At 50.0% G+C, this 17,487-nt stretch overlaps 1 protein-coding gene across 3 annotated transcripts in view; it reads right to left on the reverse strand.

Moving 5' to 3' along the window:
* The window catches only part of HK2 (hexokinase 2), a 57,942-nt gene extending 42,018 nt beyond the window's left edge, over positions 1-15,924 (reverse strand). The window contains exon 1 of one of the 3 annotated variants that reach the window (XM_014847279.3): positions 15,254-15,924. In XM_014847279.3, coding sequence (XP_014702765.1) covers positions 15,254-15,316 — 63 coding nt within the window. In that variant the 5' untranslated portion in view covers positions 15,317-15,924. Of the gene's footprint in view, positions 1-14,688; positions 14,768-14,825; positions 14,926-15,253 lie in introns of those variants that run through there. The other 2 variants (XM_044772717.2, XM_044772716.2) reach the window with 2 other exon arrangements.
* Between the last annotated feature and the right edge of the window lie 1,563 nt (positions 15,925-17,487).

The raw sequence follows: 17,487 nt of genomic DNA on the forward strand, positions 1-17,487 counted from the left end.
GACTGGCCACAATTCTCCAGCAGCCGTCTTTAGTTTAACTTTGATGTTTAAGCTGCTACAAGCCTTGTTGGAAATCCAGTCTATACTTCCCATTCTTAACCCTCGAAGAGTCTAACAAGTTAAACAGTCAGCCTTTACTAAGTCATGCTGCCCTCCACCCAATAGGTTATAATCATCTTTCAGTGTTAATTATGACAGATGAAAATGATAATGATGATCATTACAGTCGCTAAACATTTACCAAGCATTTCTTACCTGCCAGGCACCATCCTATGGCTTTATTGACTTGACCTCCATTGTATTTCTGTATTCCTGTTTTACAGGTCAACTTGGTGGTGAGTGGCAGAGTTGGGATTCAAACTAAGGTGTGTCTGGCTCTAAAGCCAGGCCTTGGAACCACCACCCTCACCTGTCCTGTGGACCCTCTTGGTGTGGGCGGGCACTCTCTGCCTTGCAGTTTCTTGGAGAAACCAAGGTCTTGGTTTCTTCTCCATCACATGAGACTAAGAAGGGATATAGACAGCTGTGAAAAATACAATTGTGGTACCCTGTCCCAAATTTCCCTTCCTTGACAGCATGATAATGTAGCCACCCCAGGTTTATTAGGGCTGTTCAGGAAGGGATGATTAATCACCTACTGTCACAGCTTCCTAAAAACACCACTGGGCCCCACCCAGCTTTGGCCTCACTGCTGTGTTGGGTGAAGGGTGGCCAAGGGAAGCAGAAGTTAGAATTAAGAAGCAGCCTTCCACATAAAGATGGTTTTCCTGGACTGGGAAGAAAGTAAATGCAGTTGGCAGAATCCTGTCAACTTTCACCTACAGTGCAGCCAGAGGGTGGGAGCACCAGGCCAACGTCATGGGAGAAAGTCACTTAGGAGACACCAAATGGACACCAGGCAGTAGGACTATGGCTAAAAAATACTCACTCTTACAAAGGCCCTTGGCCAGCCCCATGGTGTAGTGGTTAAGTTTGTCATGCTCCACTTCAGCAGCCTGGGTTCACGGGTTCAGATCCCAGGCATGGACCTACAACACTTGTCAACCACACTGTGGCAGTGACCCACATATAAAGTGGAGGAAGATTGGCACAGATGTTACCTCAGGGCTAATCTTCCTCAGCAAAAGAAAAAAAGAAAGGGGTAACAAGTTCAAAATCCACCGAACATAGACAGCATTTAAGTTTGTCTAGTTTGTCTCTCTCACCCCAATAGTCATATGGCCTAGGTTTGAATGCTTCCAAGCATGACAGACTCACTACTTCTCTAAGTTGGTTAGCTTCTATTGTCGGGTCAGTTCTATTTGTTAGAAAGTCTCTCCTCAATCTGAGACAACTTTCTGATGACTTCTGTCTAGTCTCCATTCTGCCACTTGGGATAAGAGTTCCCAAACCTGGCTGCACATCAGAATGACAGGAGGTGCTTTTAAAAAACAACAGGAATTCCAAAGACCTCATTGCAGACTAACCAAAGTGATGCCTTTAGGGCTGGGTGCTCAGACACTTTCCTCTCTCCTTGGGCTGGGATCCACATGCCAATAAAGTGACAAGGGTGGGCTGTGCTCCTGTCAACACTGCTTCAGGTCATTTTTACTGTTTTGCTGCCTGGGATCTTTGCAAGTCAATAGTTAAGATATGAGGCTCAGTGTGTCCCTGTGAGATAACCTGTGTGGATCCTGGGTGCTGAGAGTTGGAAAGACAAACCCTGTCCTTGTTGGAAACAGACTGAAGTTGTTGGAAACTATCAACGCAGAATCATTCAGGCCAACTCTCACTTGATAGCTGGTGGTGGTGAAGCACAGGCTGTGGCATCAGAAAAATCAGTGTGCAAATCTTGGCTCTAGTACTTGTACCGGTGTGTCACACTGGATGATTCAGTCTCTGTCTGAGCCCCAGTTTCCTCCCTATAAAACAGGATGAAGAGCCCCACACCAGAGTTGCTGGCACAAATGTGGAGAGAAGCGTACAGCTCCAGGCCACCCCTTCCTTTTTACCCCTTCTCCTCTTTTTCTCCTAGACTCCCTCTGCCATGTGGCACCCTGGGAGGATCAAGGACATTTCCTAACCCTGCTTAGTCACCCTCGGGGTTAATGAAACGGAGGCTGTTTCCCCAAATTGTTCCTTCTCTCTCTGCAGTGGGTGTGTGGCCTCTCACAACGGGGCTGCTTCTCTAAATCTCTATCAGGGGGAAAGAGGGGAAGGAGGGGGCACTCCAGGCTGGGGAACCAGAGGCAGCCCAGCTGCAAAGCCTGGCCGAGGTGTGGGAAGGCTACCTGCCTGCTTGGAGGCAAGGGTGTGTATTAAAGAGATAGCAGTTTTAGATGTCTGTTTAGCAATCTTGAGATTAGAACTTCCTCATTGGGCAATTCTGGTCAGTTTCTTTCTTCCCATATCACACCAGTCTGACCTACCCTCTTCCTCTCTAGAATTGCAGATAGAGGCAGGAGAAGCTCTAAAGAGAAATTAACCCTACTCTTTATGAAATAAGTTAACACCCCAAATGGGGAGCTCAGCTCCTTAAGTGCCCGCATTTTCCTCCAGACTAGCACTAAAAGGAGGAGAAATTGTGTCATAGCCATGATGTAAGGAATGGCGGGAGCAAAAGGTCACCCTCACAGAGGCTCCACTTCAACGTGCGCAGTGGCCTAGGTGGGGCAGACACAGCCCCAGCCAGGTATGGGGAAGCCCCAAAAGGAAAGGCCTGGAGGTGAGAGCCGGAAAGGGAACTTAGAGAAAATGAGGCCAGGGAGTAGCCTTGACCAAGGTCACACACTTGAGACTAGATCACCCAGATGCCTCACTCCACTGTCAAAAACAATAAATGACAATCCTACCACTGGTCCAGAAGGGCCCATCTCATCTTCCAGGCCAAGTCTGATTGAATGGCTGGTGACCACGGCCCGGATCCTGAGGCCACCTGATCCGGTCCCAGTGGGAAAATGGTCCTGATCAAACTATTTATATCTAGAAGAGAGCAATATTCCAACTTTGACAGTTTGTTAAATAAAGGACTACAAATTCTACCTTGAATATCTTAAGTGGTTTCAAAGGAAATTAGACAAAAACCTTAAACTTCAACTTCTAAATCTGTAAGAGTCATATCACTTAACCCCTGGATCCCTGACCACTGCTGGGACCCCAGCGTCCCCCGTTTTAGAGCCTTTATTAAAAAGCAATTATATGCAAAGCGCTAGAGTACATGGAAGCATAATTTAAAAAGAAACCAATTCTGGAGATGGAGACTGGTGAAGGTTGCACAACAAAGTGAATTTACTTAATGCCATTCAATTGTACACTTTAAAATGGTTAAAATGGTAAATTTTATGATATCTATGGATATGTATATACATAGTAGCACAATCAAAACATTTTTTTAAAGAAATCAAGATTCCTGCTCTCAGAACTTTACAAGATAGCAAAGAACTCAATTCATAGTATAGACTCAATAAATGCCTCTGAAATGAATGGAGGGGTGGGTCTTAATAGATCAAGAAAAGTAAGCACAGGGGCAGGCCCGGTGGCGCAGCGGTTAAGTGTGCACGTTTCTCTTCGGCGGCCCGGGGTTCGCCAGTTTGGATCCCGGGTGCGGACACGGCACCGCTTGTCAAGCCATGCTGTGGTAGGCGTCCCACATATAAAGTAGAGGAAGATGGGCACGGATGTTAGCTCAGGCCAGTCTTCCTCAGCAAAACGAGGAGGATTGGCAGCAGATGTTAGCTCAGGGCTAATCTTCCTCAAAAAAAAAAAAAGAAAGAAAGAAAAGTAAGCACCGTAGAAGGCAGCTCATGGGAAGTGTTACAGGGTAAGTGGTCGATGAAACTGGCATTCAGGGGCGATTGCCTCTGGGCTGAGGACATACATATACCTAGATGACATACATGTTAGTGGATCTGGAGACGGTAGAGACACTGTGTGAAAAGGCTCAGAAGGTGTGGGCAAGCCCAAGATCTTGGAACAAGATTATGAATTCTAGGACCAGAAAACTGCTCACCTCACTACATTACATTAGCTCCCTACTGCAATACCTTCATACTAGTATGATTTAATCCTATCAATTTTAATCAAAGGATCACGGGAAGGATCATAAAGATCACCCCACCATACGAAGTTGCTGTGTTGTTCACCGACCAGTCAGTTCTCTGCAGGGTTTAGTGTCAGGAGAAAGTGTGGCTGCCCAGACTCACTGTGTTTCCTGCTACGGGCCAATGAAATTCAGGTGACTCCCTCAAAGAGAGCTGTCCTTTTTGCCTTGACTGTCAGGAAGCTCAGAGCTCTGTACTCAACTCCAGTGAACTACCTTTAGTCTAAGTTTTTTGGTAATCAACACTGCCTGTTCCACGACTCTTGTTCAGGAAGTTCTCTTACTGAAAGCTGAACCATCACCTGACCCTTTTAGTAAGCAGACAGAAAATAAACAATACATGATCAAGCAAGTGTTCACCAGTCATTTCTACAGGACACACCCTCCTGATAGAAGGGCGAACTCAAGTGACCAAATCGAATAAGAAAGTGACTCCACAATCAGGTAAGCATCAGGAGCAGGGTCACAGGGGCATCCTGAGGTACAGGTGGACTTCTTTTCTCCAGCCTTTGGGTATTTCTGATTTAATACCTAGAAAAACTCCAGGGGGCCTGGAATGAACACTAGCTAATTCCCACCTTTTAGATTCTTCTAGACCCCAAGAAGACCAACTGATTAAATTTCAGCTTCCCTAGCACTCACGTTCTTGTCCTGAAGATATAACCAGGTCACCTACATATTAGGCCAAGGCCCCAAGGCTCCAACCTGGCCTTCTGGAAAGAAATTTGGGAAGGACCACACCCTCTTGAAGTGAAGGGCTTTGACTAGTTTCATCTGCTTTAATTCAACCACAGCCAGGACAGGGTTGGGGGGTGAAAGGGCAGGGACACTGGACAGCAAGAAGAATGCACTGGCTACCGCCACCTGTAACAACATCCATAGGCAGATCTCACAACATAAGGTTGAGTAAGAGAAGCCAGACACAAATGGAACATGCCGTATGAGTCCATTTATATTAAGTACAGAAATAGATCTATGCTGGTAGAGTCAGGATAGCAATTACGCTTAGTGGGGGTTAGTGCTGGTGCTGGTTATGATCTGTTACTGGATCTGGGTGGTGGTTACCCAGTGTGTTATTTCCTAAGTATATTACACTTCAATTAAAAAAACAGAAGAAGGAAAAAGGGCAGAGGGCACTGGTCAGAGGGCCAAAGGAGATCAAAGACGTCAAAAGAGGTCAAACCAAAAGGAAGAGCCAAAGTCTAGATGCAGCCATACGCAGCCTTCCAGGGAGTATGTGCTGACACACGCTTGCAATTTAGTTTCAAAAGAATCTCCTATTTTTGCATTATTCCTTTGCCAGTGTTTTACTGCAAATCTTTGACGAGGAAACCAAGGCTTGGAGAAGCTTCCCCAAGCCACAGGTGATGTCCCTGGCAGGACCCACAACATCCAGGGGCCAGTTGAGTGGCCTGACCTGAGGCACAGGTGCAACCAACCTGCAAAGCCAGGTATCTGCTGTCAGTGACCTCATTAATAATGCCTTCACAGACTCCTCCTGGGAGGACCAAGGCTGTGCAAAGAGCAAGTTTAGCCTGTAAAGTTGCCAAGACAAGGCCAGATGTTTCTGATTGAAAAAAAAAAAAAAAAAGATGAGTCGGGGAGGAAAAGACACAGCAGATTCTGGATTCGTTAAGTCTCCTGTCCTCTGAAACACAGCTAACCAAAAGCAACAGATTTGCCACAACACTTTCTTCAGATGGAACACAGCAGACCCTCATTGGTGCCACCACCGTGCCACCTCAGGGAGATTCCGGCTCTGACGCATCATGCGCTCAGGAGCCTGGGGCGCCAGGGCGAGTGTGGAGCTGACGGAGGAGGCTCACCCGCCACTCCTCCAAGATCCTGTTGCCCCATCCGTGAGTCACATGGTTTCCTGTTCTTCCAGTTCTTGCTCTCAGCTGCATCGAGTTACAGCCAGACAGACCTCAGGTGGCAGCACCTGTCAGGGGTCCAGGAGATGGGCATTTGGGACCCTCCTGTCCTCAGATGCTCTGTTCTGACTGTGGGGCAGCAGGGCAAAGGAGTAATACTTCCCAGATGTCCATGACCATGGCACAGCTCATTTACCAACACATACTGATGGAGCACTAATGCACTGAGGATCCTGGGATAAAGAAGACCCCAATCTTTGTCTGCAAGGGGTTCAGTCTATCGTCAAGAGGCAAATATGTCAATACGTAATTACAAACTGAAGCTAAGGACAGAGAGTAAGCAGTTTCTTTCAATGTAATAAAATACAGTATGCACAGCATAACGATGTTTCAGTCAACGATGGAACACATATACAATGGTGGTCCCATAAGACTAGTATCATACAGGCTAGGTGTGTAGTAGGCTGTACCATCTTGGTTTAGTGTTAAGTACACTCTAGGATGCTCACACAGTGATGAAATCGCCAACAACGTGTTTCTCTGAACGCGTTCCTGTCGTTAAGCAACACATGACTATACAGACTTATAATCCCTTAAATCACACACATCCATATCAATCTGAGGAGCATTTGTCTTGAAAAGGTTAGGAACATGTGTACGTGCTGATCTCATGCCTAGAATGTTCTCCTCCTCTGGCCTAATAAACTCCCACTTGCCTTCAGCACAAATGGCCTCTCCCCAAATCCCTCGGCAGGTGATGCCAACACACTTTTGTCACCTTGTGTCTCTCGCCCTCCCTCACTGGTCCCAGAGGACTAAAGGCACTGACTCCATGTTCCCAACTTCGTGTTTGTGATGCCAGCGGCTACCTGAGTACTGAGATAGAGTAGTGCTCAAGATATATTTGCTATGGTAACATACGAGGGGCTGCTGGAATGCTGGAGAGAAGGCGGGGAGAGGGACCCGGGTGAAGGGTGACCTGGGTGAAAGGGAAGAACTGGCTACTCCAGACTGCCAGATGCTCAGAGCCTGACCCGGTTCTTCAGGCCTGGGCCCTCACTGCACGTGATCCTGGCAGCACCATCATTTCCTCTGCATTACCTGGCTGCCCAGGCCAGTTCCCCAGGCTCCCTAGGGGTCAGACTCTGCCTCTCCTGGACAGCCCCATGCCAGGACCAGAGTCTACCCCTGAGCGTCTTGCCTACAGGGGCATCTAAACTTCCCACTCCTGTCTTCTGCCAACCGTCCACCTGCTGAACCAAATCCCCTTGGGCCTGTCCTTCTGCACCGTCCAGCTGCAGACCCTCCCAGTCTGCCCCACGCACCCCACATGACACCCACCACGGGCAGGGCAATCATCTGTCCGAGTTTGCCCAAGACAATCCCAGTTTACATATGGTAGCAGCATAACCATTAATAGTGTCCCCTTTTACTCTGAAAACTGGCCCAGTTAAGACAATAATTTATAGGGTCACCCTAGGTACAGGCCACAAAGCAAATCCTGCCTTTATTCTTGGGGAGCCCACACCTGAATGATGAGAACTCAAGCTGCACGAATGGTGCTGAAAGGACACAGGATGGGGATGGAGAAACTGGGTTCCAGCTCTGGGGCTTGTCCTGTGTAAGCTGTGGCTGGTCCCTGAGGACACAGCACCTGGTTTCCTCATCTGTAAAATGAAGGGTTTGGACTACATGATCCCAAAGGTGCCTTCCCAGCTGACACCTGACTCACAGCCCCATGAAAACTGAAACACAACCGGCCATCTCTAGGTGTTCTGGGAAGCACCATGCTGGGGTTAAGAGCCTGGGCTCCAGAGTCAGGATGCCTGGGTTTGAACTCTGGCTTGGCCTTGAGCAAGGTACTGTCCCTTCCTGTGCCTCAGTGTCTTCATCTGAGTAACAGGGAATAATAATGTCTACCCTGGAGGCTGCTGGAGGATGCCCTAAGTTCTCGTAGAGCACATAGACAGAGCCCCGTGCTTAGTAAGCACTGTATCTGCTTGTTACTTTGAGACCTTTGGGAATTGAGAGGAAGAGGAACTGACAGGACATGGCTGGAAGGCTTCAGGAAAGGGGTTGAGACAGGAAAACTTGGGAGGAAGCAGGAGGAAGTCCTTCAAATGGGAAAAAGAAAAAATGGCAGCTTCAAATGCCCTATTTAACCCTAATTAAAGCTGTCTGACAGCTTATCTGGCTTTATTCCTTTGTTTATCAGACCTTATGAAGATGCCAGAAGGAAGAGGCTGGGAATAAGGCCTTTTAAGAACATGAGCCACCTCCAGGCCTCTCGGGAGGCTGAGCTGAGGGATGAGGAGAGGCGAGAAGGCCTGGGTGGGGGTGGGGGGGGGCACACCAAGGGCTCCTAAGGCCAAGTTCTCAGCCCTGACTTTTCTCTTGGTTAACTCTGGGATAAGCTTTGACGGAGCCACCTCCAGAGAAGGAATGTCAAGGAAATGCTTAGAGATCCACAGAGGAAAGTGCAAAAACCATGGCCATCCCTAAAAGAGGGCAGCACTTCAGGGGAAATGAGATTCTCTGGCTCTTGTTCCCGTGGCAACAAGGCCAAGACTCCCGACTGGGTTTGCAAAAGACAAAGGCTGTAGTATGGGGGAGTAGAGTGTGGGTTCTACACAGAGGGTCCCCTGGGGCTTTGTCAAGAACCCCAGGCACTGCAGCATCACGTGGGGGGGCCACACTGGACAGTCCAGATCTGCATAGGAAAGACAAAGAGCTCTCTGCTGAGACGCAAGTTGGCCGGGGATCTTCCACCCTATGTGCCAAAAAAATGTGCAAACTACTCTTCCCTTCAGTGAAACACCACAGGTTGAGTGGGACCGAAACCTCCAAGCCCTGGTCCTGTGACTCGCCAACACAAGGCACCTTAAGCAGCTTCCCCAGTGGGAAGCGAGAGTCTGGGGCAGATGTGAGGAAGAGTGAGCAAGCATCTCATAGACCAACTCCAGCGTCAGTGGCCTCAGCAACTGCCCTCAGAGCCTCTGCCCTCTGCCCTCTGCCTTCTGGGGGAGGTACCAGGGGGAGAGGATGAGGTTTCTGCAGTGAAAAGCGGCTGAACCAATGCTGTGATTATTCAGTGCAGCTGTGTCTCTCATGACTTCCCAAGGAGGACGCTTCAACCTGAGGTGCACCAACGGCCAGGGCATCTCAGAGACCCCCAATGGGGATGCTATCTCCCCAGGGGACCAGAAGGAAAGCAAGATAGAGGAAAAGCTCGAGGTTGGGTCTCCTGTGCCGGGAAAGAGGAGGTTTCAGAAGTCGAGAGGGCAGCGAGGATGCTTCCTTATTCCTTGTCTGTCGGAAGTTTCCATCCGTCTGCCCTCCCTGTCCTCTGCTCTAATCTGACATCAGACAGAGAGCATAAATGGGCCAAAACCCATACGCCCTCAAGCCCTCGGGAAAAAACCAGCAGGGCCTCTTCTGCTCCTGCCCAGATGGATAGCACAGCAGGGTATCTCAGAGTGTGTCTTTCTCTATGCACTAATATTTCACCCATAAAGTATTGACCATGTGTCACTCATAGCTCTAAGAGCTTCACATAGATTAGCTTTCTTTAATCCTTACAACAACCCTATTAAGGTGTCATCCAGACACTCTTCATTTTACAAGAGGAAGAAACTGAGGCCTAGAGAGGTTAAATTAACAGGCGCGAGTTCACACAATCGGTTAGGTGGTGAGCCAGGATTCAACCCCAGGGCCCCCGGCTCTATACCTCACAGTGCAGCCTCTCCCCATGACTGCTGGACTGCCCCTCAGAGGATGTCACCGGCCCCTCTTCTCTGCTCCCAGCTATGACAGCTCCTGAGCTCATGTTCCGCTAGCTCAGGTGCTCGCCTTGCTCAGAGGCCTGGTGGATGCCTGGCCTCCACGAAAACCCCAGCAACAGCCAGGGTGAGATTCTCCCAGGGACAAGTGAGCAAACTTCTCCCCCACTGGCTCCCTGGAGTTCTTACATTGCACACATTTTTCTGGTTGAGGACAGAAAAACAGTAACCCAGCTAACCTAAACTTCAGCTAGGGGTCACAGACATCTGCCGACCACTGTGGTCTGCAGACTCACCTTAAATTCATCCTTTGTAAAAGGCCACTTCCCTTCATCACTGTCCCATGAAAAGGCACACTGAGAGCTGAGAGCCATGGTCCTAGTCGCAGCTACCACTAACTACCGGTATGACCACGAGCAAAGCACTACAAAACCGAAAGAGGGGACGGACTATGTTCTCCTAACACAGTTTCTCAACCGATAGATATTTGGGGCCAGAAAAGTCTTTGTTGTGGGGGCGCTGTCCTGTGCATTGTTAGGACGTTTAGCATCAACCCTCCCCTCTACTTACTAGATACAGTAACACATCCTCATTCACCAGCCTTGTAACAACCGAAAATGTCTCCAGACATGGCCAAAGTTCACTGAGGAGCAAAATTGCTAACAGTTGAAAACCACTGCTCTAAAGGAATAGTATAAAAAAAACATTCTTCCTCTTTACGATAGGCTGGGATAGGCCCTCACAAAAGATCACCCTGCCCAAAATATCAACAGCACTGAGGCTGAGAGACCTGCTTTAGCAGGAAGCAGAAACATCCACTCCAGCACAAGGAAGCACGCCTGTGATCCACAGTGTATGATTCAGACACAGCCAGTGAACTCCGGGATTGGATTTGCCACCCGCCACCCCCACTGCTTTGGAAAAGAAAGACAGACAACAAACAGGGCTGGAAAACAAACCAAACTTGCTGACTTCAAAACTCAACAATGATAATGCAGAACCTGTTATCAAGAGTGGCCTTTTCAACTGGAAGTATCTCAACAAAGGAAGCCAGTTTTCTGGGGTTCCTTGTCTCCTTACTCTGGCTGCCAGATTTTTCGAGAAAACTGTTTTGGTTTGTGTTGTCTTGATTCCCCCTGGAAAAGGGCCCCTAACTGCCCTCAAACTCCTCAGGGTGCTGGAAATGTTCAACTTTGAAAAATGATATTAAAAAAAAAAAATGCTGGCTTTGTCTGAGGAGCCTCAGAGGAAATTTTAATTCATTTGGGGGTAAAGAAGAAAGTTTCCTAGCACTCTCTGAAATACAAGTTTGGCGAGAATGGATGGTTATCAAAAGCTACAAAATATCCCTACTACCATCACTTGTCTTCTGAGCTGGGAAGGGACAGTATTAGGATACTAAGTATTAGGTTACAAGTTGAACAAATGAGACAAATTGTTCGTGTCAATGTCAGTCAAAAATAATCTTAAAGTTTTAATCAGTAGTTTACCCCTAGTAAATTAATCCCTTATCTGAAGATTAAGGCACATAGTAGGTGCTTAAAACATATCAATCAGGGCTCCCTGGAGGTCCCAAACTCACCACTCCATGGTAATGCACCCTCTCTTGACTGCTACAGCCCCGAGGGACTGGGAAGTATCTTCTCCTGGAGTCTTATCTCACCAGACAAGTGAAAGGTGTCTTAGTTTCAATGTCCCACAGAGTATCCAGAGGGCCTTGTACCCGCAGTAGGTTCTCAAACAACATTCAAACTCTTGTTTATCTTGACTGTCAGGGGCTCTATTGAATCTTTCTGCTTCCAAGATATTCCCCCCTCTCTTAAGTCCAGAGGTGAAAGCTATCCCTCACTATACAGCAAGGAGCCCAAGTGAGCTATCTATGTTCCAGGAATAGAGCGAATATATAGCCTTCTATGCGTGTTACACAAATTGGTCAATGGCCAAAGGAAGGCATGTATACTTCATTTCACTTCCATGTTTACCTCAATTAATAAAAAGAATCCTCTATCTCTCCACAGACAGGACTTAAAGCCTCGGTTGCTAGAGGACAGGAAATGCCCTCTCCTCTTAGGATTACCTCAGGTGTTGATGAAGGCATAGCCCACTGCCTTTCCCTCTAAGGGGCCACCTATCCACCCATCCCTTCTGCCAGGGACTAGCATTTGTCCCTAATAGCCTCTCACTCTCTACTTCCTGCAGACCTTGCTCAGCTTCTTTCCCCAGGAAGGTCTCCTCTATTCTTGCACTCCCTGAGCACCTCACCAGTGGTCAGAAACTGTGGCTACAAAGGTAAACAGCCAGGATTCTCCCTGCCCTGAGGAAGGAACTGGAACTGAAAACTACCAGCTCCTATGTACAGTGGAATGACAAATGCCACCAGAGGGCAAAAGCACCTAGTGTGAACGCGCATGACGGTTAGAGGAATGGTGCTTCCCCTCTTAGGGGTATGAAGATAGAGATGAGACTGAGGCGACGAGTGAGTACGCAGAGTCTTAAAAGGCTTCTGAAATGATCCAGAATGAGACTGGAAAGAAAGAAACCCTAGGAGGCCTCTGAAGTAACCAGAGACCGGTTGACAAAGGTGTAGCAATCACAAAGGAAAGTCAGTGAAATGAGTCCAGGGCTCTCAGCCAGAAGGGCCAGAGGGTACTGGTGTCATTAATCTAACCAAGAGGAGAGCTAGCTGCATTTCTGGACATGCTGAGTGAGGGTGCTGCCAGTATCCAAGAGTGAATGCAGACACGGGCCAGGACAGAGTCCGCTAATGTCCCCAGAGCCAGCAAGTGTCATCAAGAGCATGGGGCTCTGGAGCCGAACTGCATGGCTTCAATTCCCAGCTCTTACAAAAAAGCTAGTGACTGTGGACAGGTTACTCTGTGCCTCGGTTCCTTACCAGTAAACAGGGATGCTGAAAATAGTTGCATCTACTTCATGGGCTTGTTGTGAATGTTGATGAACTAATACATGTAAAGAACTGAAAACAGTGCCTGGTACACAGTAGATGCTACATGTGTTTGCTCTTGAGTTTCAAAATGTCAATCAGCAAAAGTGAGCAAGTAACCCTTACTCTCCTCCTAATGGCACAAAACCCTGGGCTTGTCGATCAGGAGACAAGCGATCCCGAAGAGTCTAGTTGCTGGCAGGTGACTCTAAGCTTTCTGTGCCTCACACTACAATCCAGAATATGTGAGATGATGGGGATTTCAGAAGAGTCCAAATCAAGGCCTTTTCAAAAGACTGTAAAATTAAACTCAAGCTTCATTTCATGCTTTTCTCCTAATTCTTCCTTCTGGCAGCAACTTGGAAAGATGCTTCGAAAATATTCTCTCTGGTTCTCTTCCTACTTCCTATCAAATTGCAGCTGAACTCAAACAGCTCGCTCACCTAAGCCAGGAGGGTTACTCCCCAGCTGACACCTGCTGAGTGAAAGGCTGGACTCAATTCTGCCCCCAGTGGTAATTTAGAGGAAATACATCCAAGTGTCCCCGAGACACTTCACAGGCTGAAAGGCAGCTGCAAGAGCAGAGAAGAGAAGCCTACAAGAAAGACTCTTCCACACTGCTGGACACATTACAACACCACAAAGTGGACAAGGCCACTGATGCCACCCCCGTTTTAAAAGAAGAAATCGGTGGTCCAGAGGGGTGAAGTGACTTCCTCAGGGTCCTGTGGTTAATACACCACAAAACCGAGATCAGAACTCATTTCCAGATAGCCTGGCTAATTCTTTCCACTCTGGGCCCAAAGAGATGACCCCATTCCAGACTGGGAGGGTGGGATGACTCCACAATTCTGGCATAGCTTCCCTCCTCTGGAATGGGGGAGAATAAATTTGTAAAAAGAATTAAAATGTCCTGGGGCAATATTCACCCAACTGAGAATACCTCCCCTGGATTAATGATCCTCCAGCTTTGTATTTTAGGATTTGCCCAGAGATGAGCCTTCCCCAAGGGTTAACTCACTTCTTGGGCAGACAAGCCCAACGAAGTTGCCAAGATCCTGCCGGCTCACAGACACGTTCTTAAATAAACCGAATTAAAGGGCTCAGCAGAGCCACATCCCAGGAACGAGTTAGAGAGTAACAGCCGTTTATAAGCAGAGTAAAACTCAACTAAACCAGCCGTCCTCTGCTCCCTACTCCAGTCTGAGGCTGGGTAATGTCATGCTTTATTTGGGGGTTCATCTGCCACAGCTCTGAAAACACCAAAAGGGTAACCCACTATCCTCTCCTTTGCTCTCAGGATCCCCAGAATGGGAGTACAAGTAGGTCACCCTACCGAACAATAATACTAAGACATTTTCCCAAAAATGTGGTCCCACTAAGAAACAGAAATTTCAAGTATGTAATTGAGTAACGCTCGGTCATTGCCTCACAGCTCTAGACACCCCCGCCCCCGCCCCAGCTCATTCTCTCTTCTCAAGTCTTAGCTGATGCCCAGGGCCAGGAGCCAATCCTGAAATCCCAAGCATTTCTGAAACTCAATTCTCCCCAGAGAGAGCGCGCCTCGGGCTCAGCCCAGCCCCACCCCCACCCCATACCCGGAGGCACCGAGAGCTGGGCTCCTGGCTGGGCCAGAGGCTCTTTCTTATGTAAATGACCTGGCTGGAGGCACAGCTCGGGCTTTGGGGGCTGCTGAGAGAGAGGTGGGCACAGACAGGTCGGGGCCTAGGAAAGGAAAAAGCTCGTTTTAGGAACAAGAACCTCAAGAAGACAGGAAAATATGTGTGTGGAGAAGGGGGGGTCCTCTCCGAGTAACTTTGAGGAGCACGAGAAGTAACCAAAGTCCGCCCCCCACTTGATGGCGGGCCCGGGGGACTCAGGCTGACGGTCTGGAGGCAGATCGTAGGGGGATGTCCGCCCCTAGCGGAGCCTCAGTTCCGGGGAGGGGGCGCGGCGGGCGAAGCTCCTCTGCCCCGGTCCCAGCTCCTTCCCGGATCGGCTTCTCCCTAAGCCCACCTCAGCAAGGCCGTGAGGAACGTCAAGAGGAACCGCAAGTCCCCAAAAAGCAGTCCTTCCGCGCAGGAAGCTCCAGGCAGCCCCACGCGGCAGCCCAGCCTCCTCCCCAAGCCACTACTCTCCCCACGTGCTCTCACCGGAACTCCGGCTGCGAAAGGGGGGCTCCTCCCACGTGGGCACAGCAGCCTAAGACTACGTGCTGGGTGACCAGCCCCTCCAGAAACATAGAAAAAAAGAGCGCGAGTGCGCGCAGAAGGGCAGGGAGGTAGAGAGCCGCGCGGTGCGCGAGCCCCGGAGCCTCGCACGCGCGCACACGCCGGCCGATGCCTAGCGGACGTGGCTTCTCGCGCCTGGGAGTTTCCCGGCCGCCCTGACTTCCTCTGTGTCCTCGGCCCGGAATGGGGTGGGCGCGGGTCCCCGCAGGGTCAAACAGGTGAGTCCTGGCCGGCCGGGACCCCGGAGAGAGGGCCGGGGACCACGCAACTTTCGGGACCCCGGAGAGAGGGCCGGGGACCACACAACTTTGTCAGAGGAGAGCCAGCCGCCCCCGGCCGCGCTTACTTACCTTCTGCACTTGGTCATGGTTGAGCTCCGTGAAAAAGTAGGCGAGCAGATGCGAGGCGATCATCCTGCCGCAGCCCGACAGCGCCGAGTTGGGAAACCGAGACCGGAGCGCGTGCGGGGAGCGGGGAGGGCGGCGCGGTAGGACCGCTTTATACCCGGGCTTGGCGGCGGGGCCCGGTGCGCTGAGTCCGGGCGGCACACAAAAAAAAGGCTAACGGCGATGGCGCACCCGGCTGGAGGGTCTCGGGTCTCTAGAAACAGGTTTTGGGAGTCACAAGTATAGAAAGCGCCCAAGAATCACTCCCGGCGACGTGTCGGGTTGTCCCACCGTCAGGGCGCTAACTTTAGCTGCAAGATCACTAAGGCTTTAGTTGGGAAAAACTGCAGCCTGGCGGCACTAGGGCGATCGGACCTCTCTGGCTCACACGCGCGCTGTTCTCGCCCACGGATCTTCTCAGTCGGGTGACACAGCGGTGCTAGCGGCGGCCGGGGACTCCTGCGCTGGAGTTTCATGCAACAATGTGGCTTATTGAAGAGCTGCCGGCTCGCGGGCCGCCGGTCAGTGACGCGCACACGCCCATTGGCTGCTCGGGGAGGGTGTGTGCGCCCACGGGCCGCCCGCCGCCGCGGAGCAGCCAGTCAGGGAGCACGGCCCGCGGGCGCGGCCGATCTGACACCGGAGCCGGCGAGCAGGAGGGTAGCGCCCGGGGCTGGAGGCGGGGCGGGGCGGCAAGGATGGGACGTGTGGTCCGTGGTGAGAAGCTGGGGCGGAAAGGCGCATGAGCCAGCGCCGCGTCAGGCTAAGCTATGGGTGGGGGGCGCATGATCACAGACCTGGAGTGTAGGGCGACTGGAAAGACGGGTCATGGGACCAGCACACGCCCTGTGCGGGGAGAGAGACGCCATCTGACATCTCGGGGTCATGTGAGGGGCCCTCACGGCCAGGTCACATTTCTAAAGCACCTTAGTTTTCACCTGTTTTGTCTCAAGGCATCTGCGCAACGCTGTTGGAAAGAGAGCGGCCGCAGCTGCTGCTTTGTGCCAGGCATCGCAAAACTGATACGATCTGGGTTTTATTAACCTCGTTTTACAGATGAGAAAGCTGAGGCCCAGGGCAGTTAAGAGATTTACCCGAGGTCACATAGCTGCTAAGTGGCAGATGGAGGTAGGAACCCACGTTCGTCTGACTTTGAGGCCCTATTCTTTTCCCTGTTATAGTATCCTGCCGCTCTAAGAACCGGGGAAGTAGAGGCAGGAAAGGAGCTTTGTCTGCAGCTGTGGGACGGATACGTGTGTGAAACTGGGTAGATGGTGTGTGTAACCGAATGATCCTGGACATGGGTACATCTGCAACGTATTTATTATTATTGTTGTTACACAAGTAATAAATGTTCATTGTTGGAAAATAAGAATATACAAACAAAAAAACAAAAAACATACATGATCCAGCCTCTCAGCAAAACTTCTTGAAAGCTGTGTACCCTTCTCAACTACACTTTCTCACCTCTCCTCCCCTGTACTCCAGTCAGACTTGGGTCCCAAACTGCTGTTTTCATAGTCACCACAATGAAATGTTGGTGAATGATGCCAAGTCCTGTGTTCTCACCTCTTTTCTCCCCTTGTCTTCCTCCACTTCTGAGGGATGAACAGTAGACAGTATCCCCCATCTGGACAACCTCCACCCTCCTGGTTTCCCTCCAACCTCCCTTTCCAGGTTCCTCAGCCCTGTTTTCTCTACTGGTAAATGCTGGGGTATTCCAAGGCTGTCCTCCACCCTCTTCTCGAATCTGGTTATGCTGTCTCCCTGGGTGATCCCTCCCAGCCCCACGACTGTTATATCAGCCACATGGTGATGACTCACAAACGTAAACCAGCGGCGAGGACCTCTCCCAGAACTCCAGACTTATTTCTCCAGCTACCATTTGTCATCTCCATGAAGTGACTAGCGTCTCACACTTAACATGTCCAAAGCTGAACTCAACTTTTCTTCCCAAATCTATTCCTTTCCCAGTTGTCTCAGCAAATGGCGTCACCATCCACCCTAAGTCATCCTTCATTCCTTCCTGCCACTCACCCACATGTCCAGTCAATCCATCAGTAAGCAATTTGACCCATAAAAATAGATCCTGTAATTGGCCACTTCTCTCTGTGTCCTTGGACACCTGCTAGCCAAGCCATCAACATCTTGGCCAAAGCCAACACCACATCGTCCTCCCTTGCCCCCCGCTTCCATGC

Source organism: Equus asinus, chromosome 6 (genome assembly GCF_041296235.1).
Source record: "Equus asinus isolate D_3611 breed Donkey chromosome 6, EquAss-T2T_v2, whole genome shotgun sequence".
Taxonomy (NCBI): Eukaryota; Metazoa; Chordata; class Mammalia; order Perissodactyla; family Equidae; genus Equus; species Equus asinus.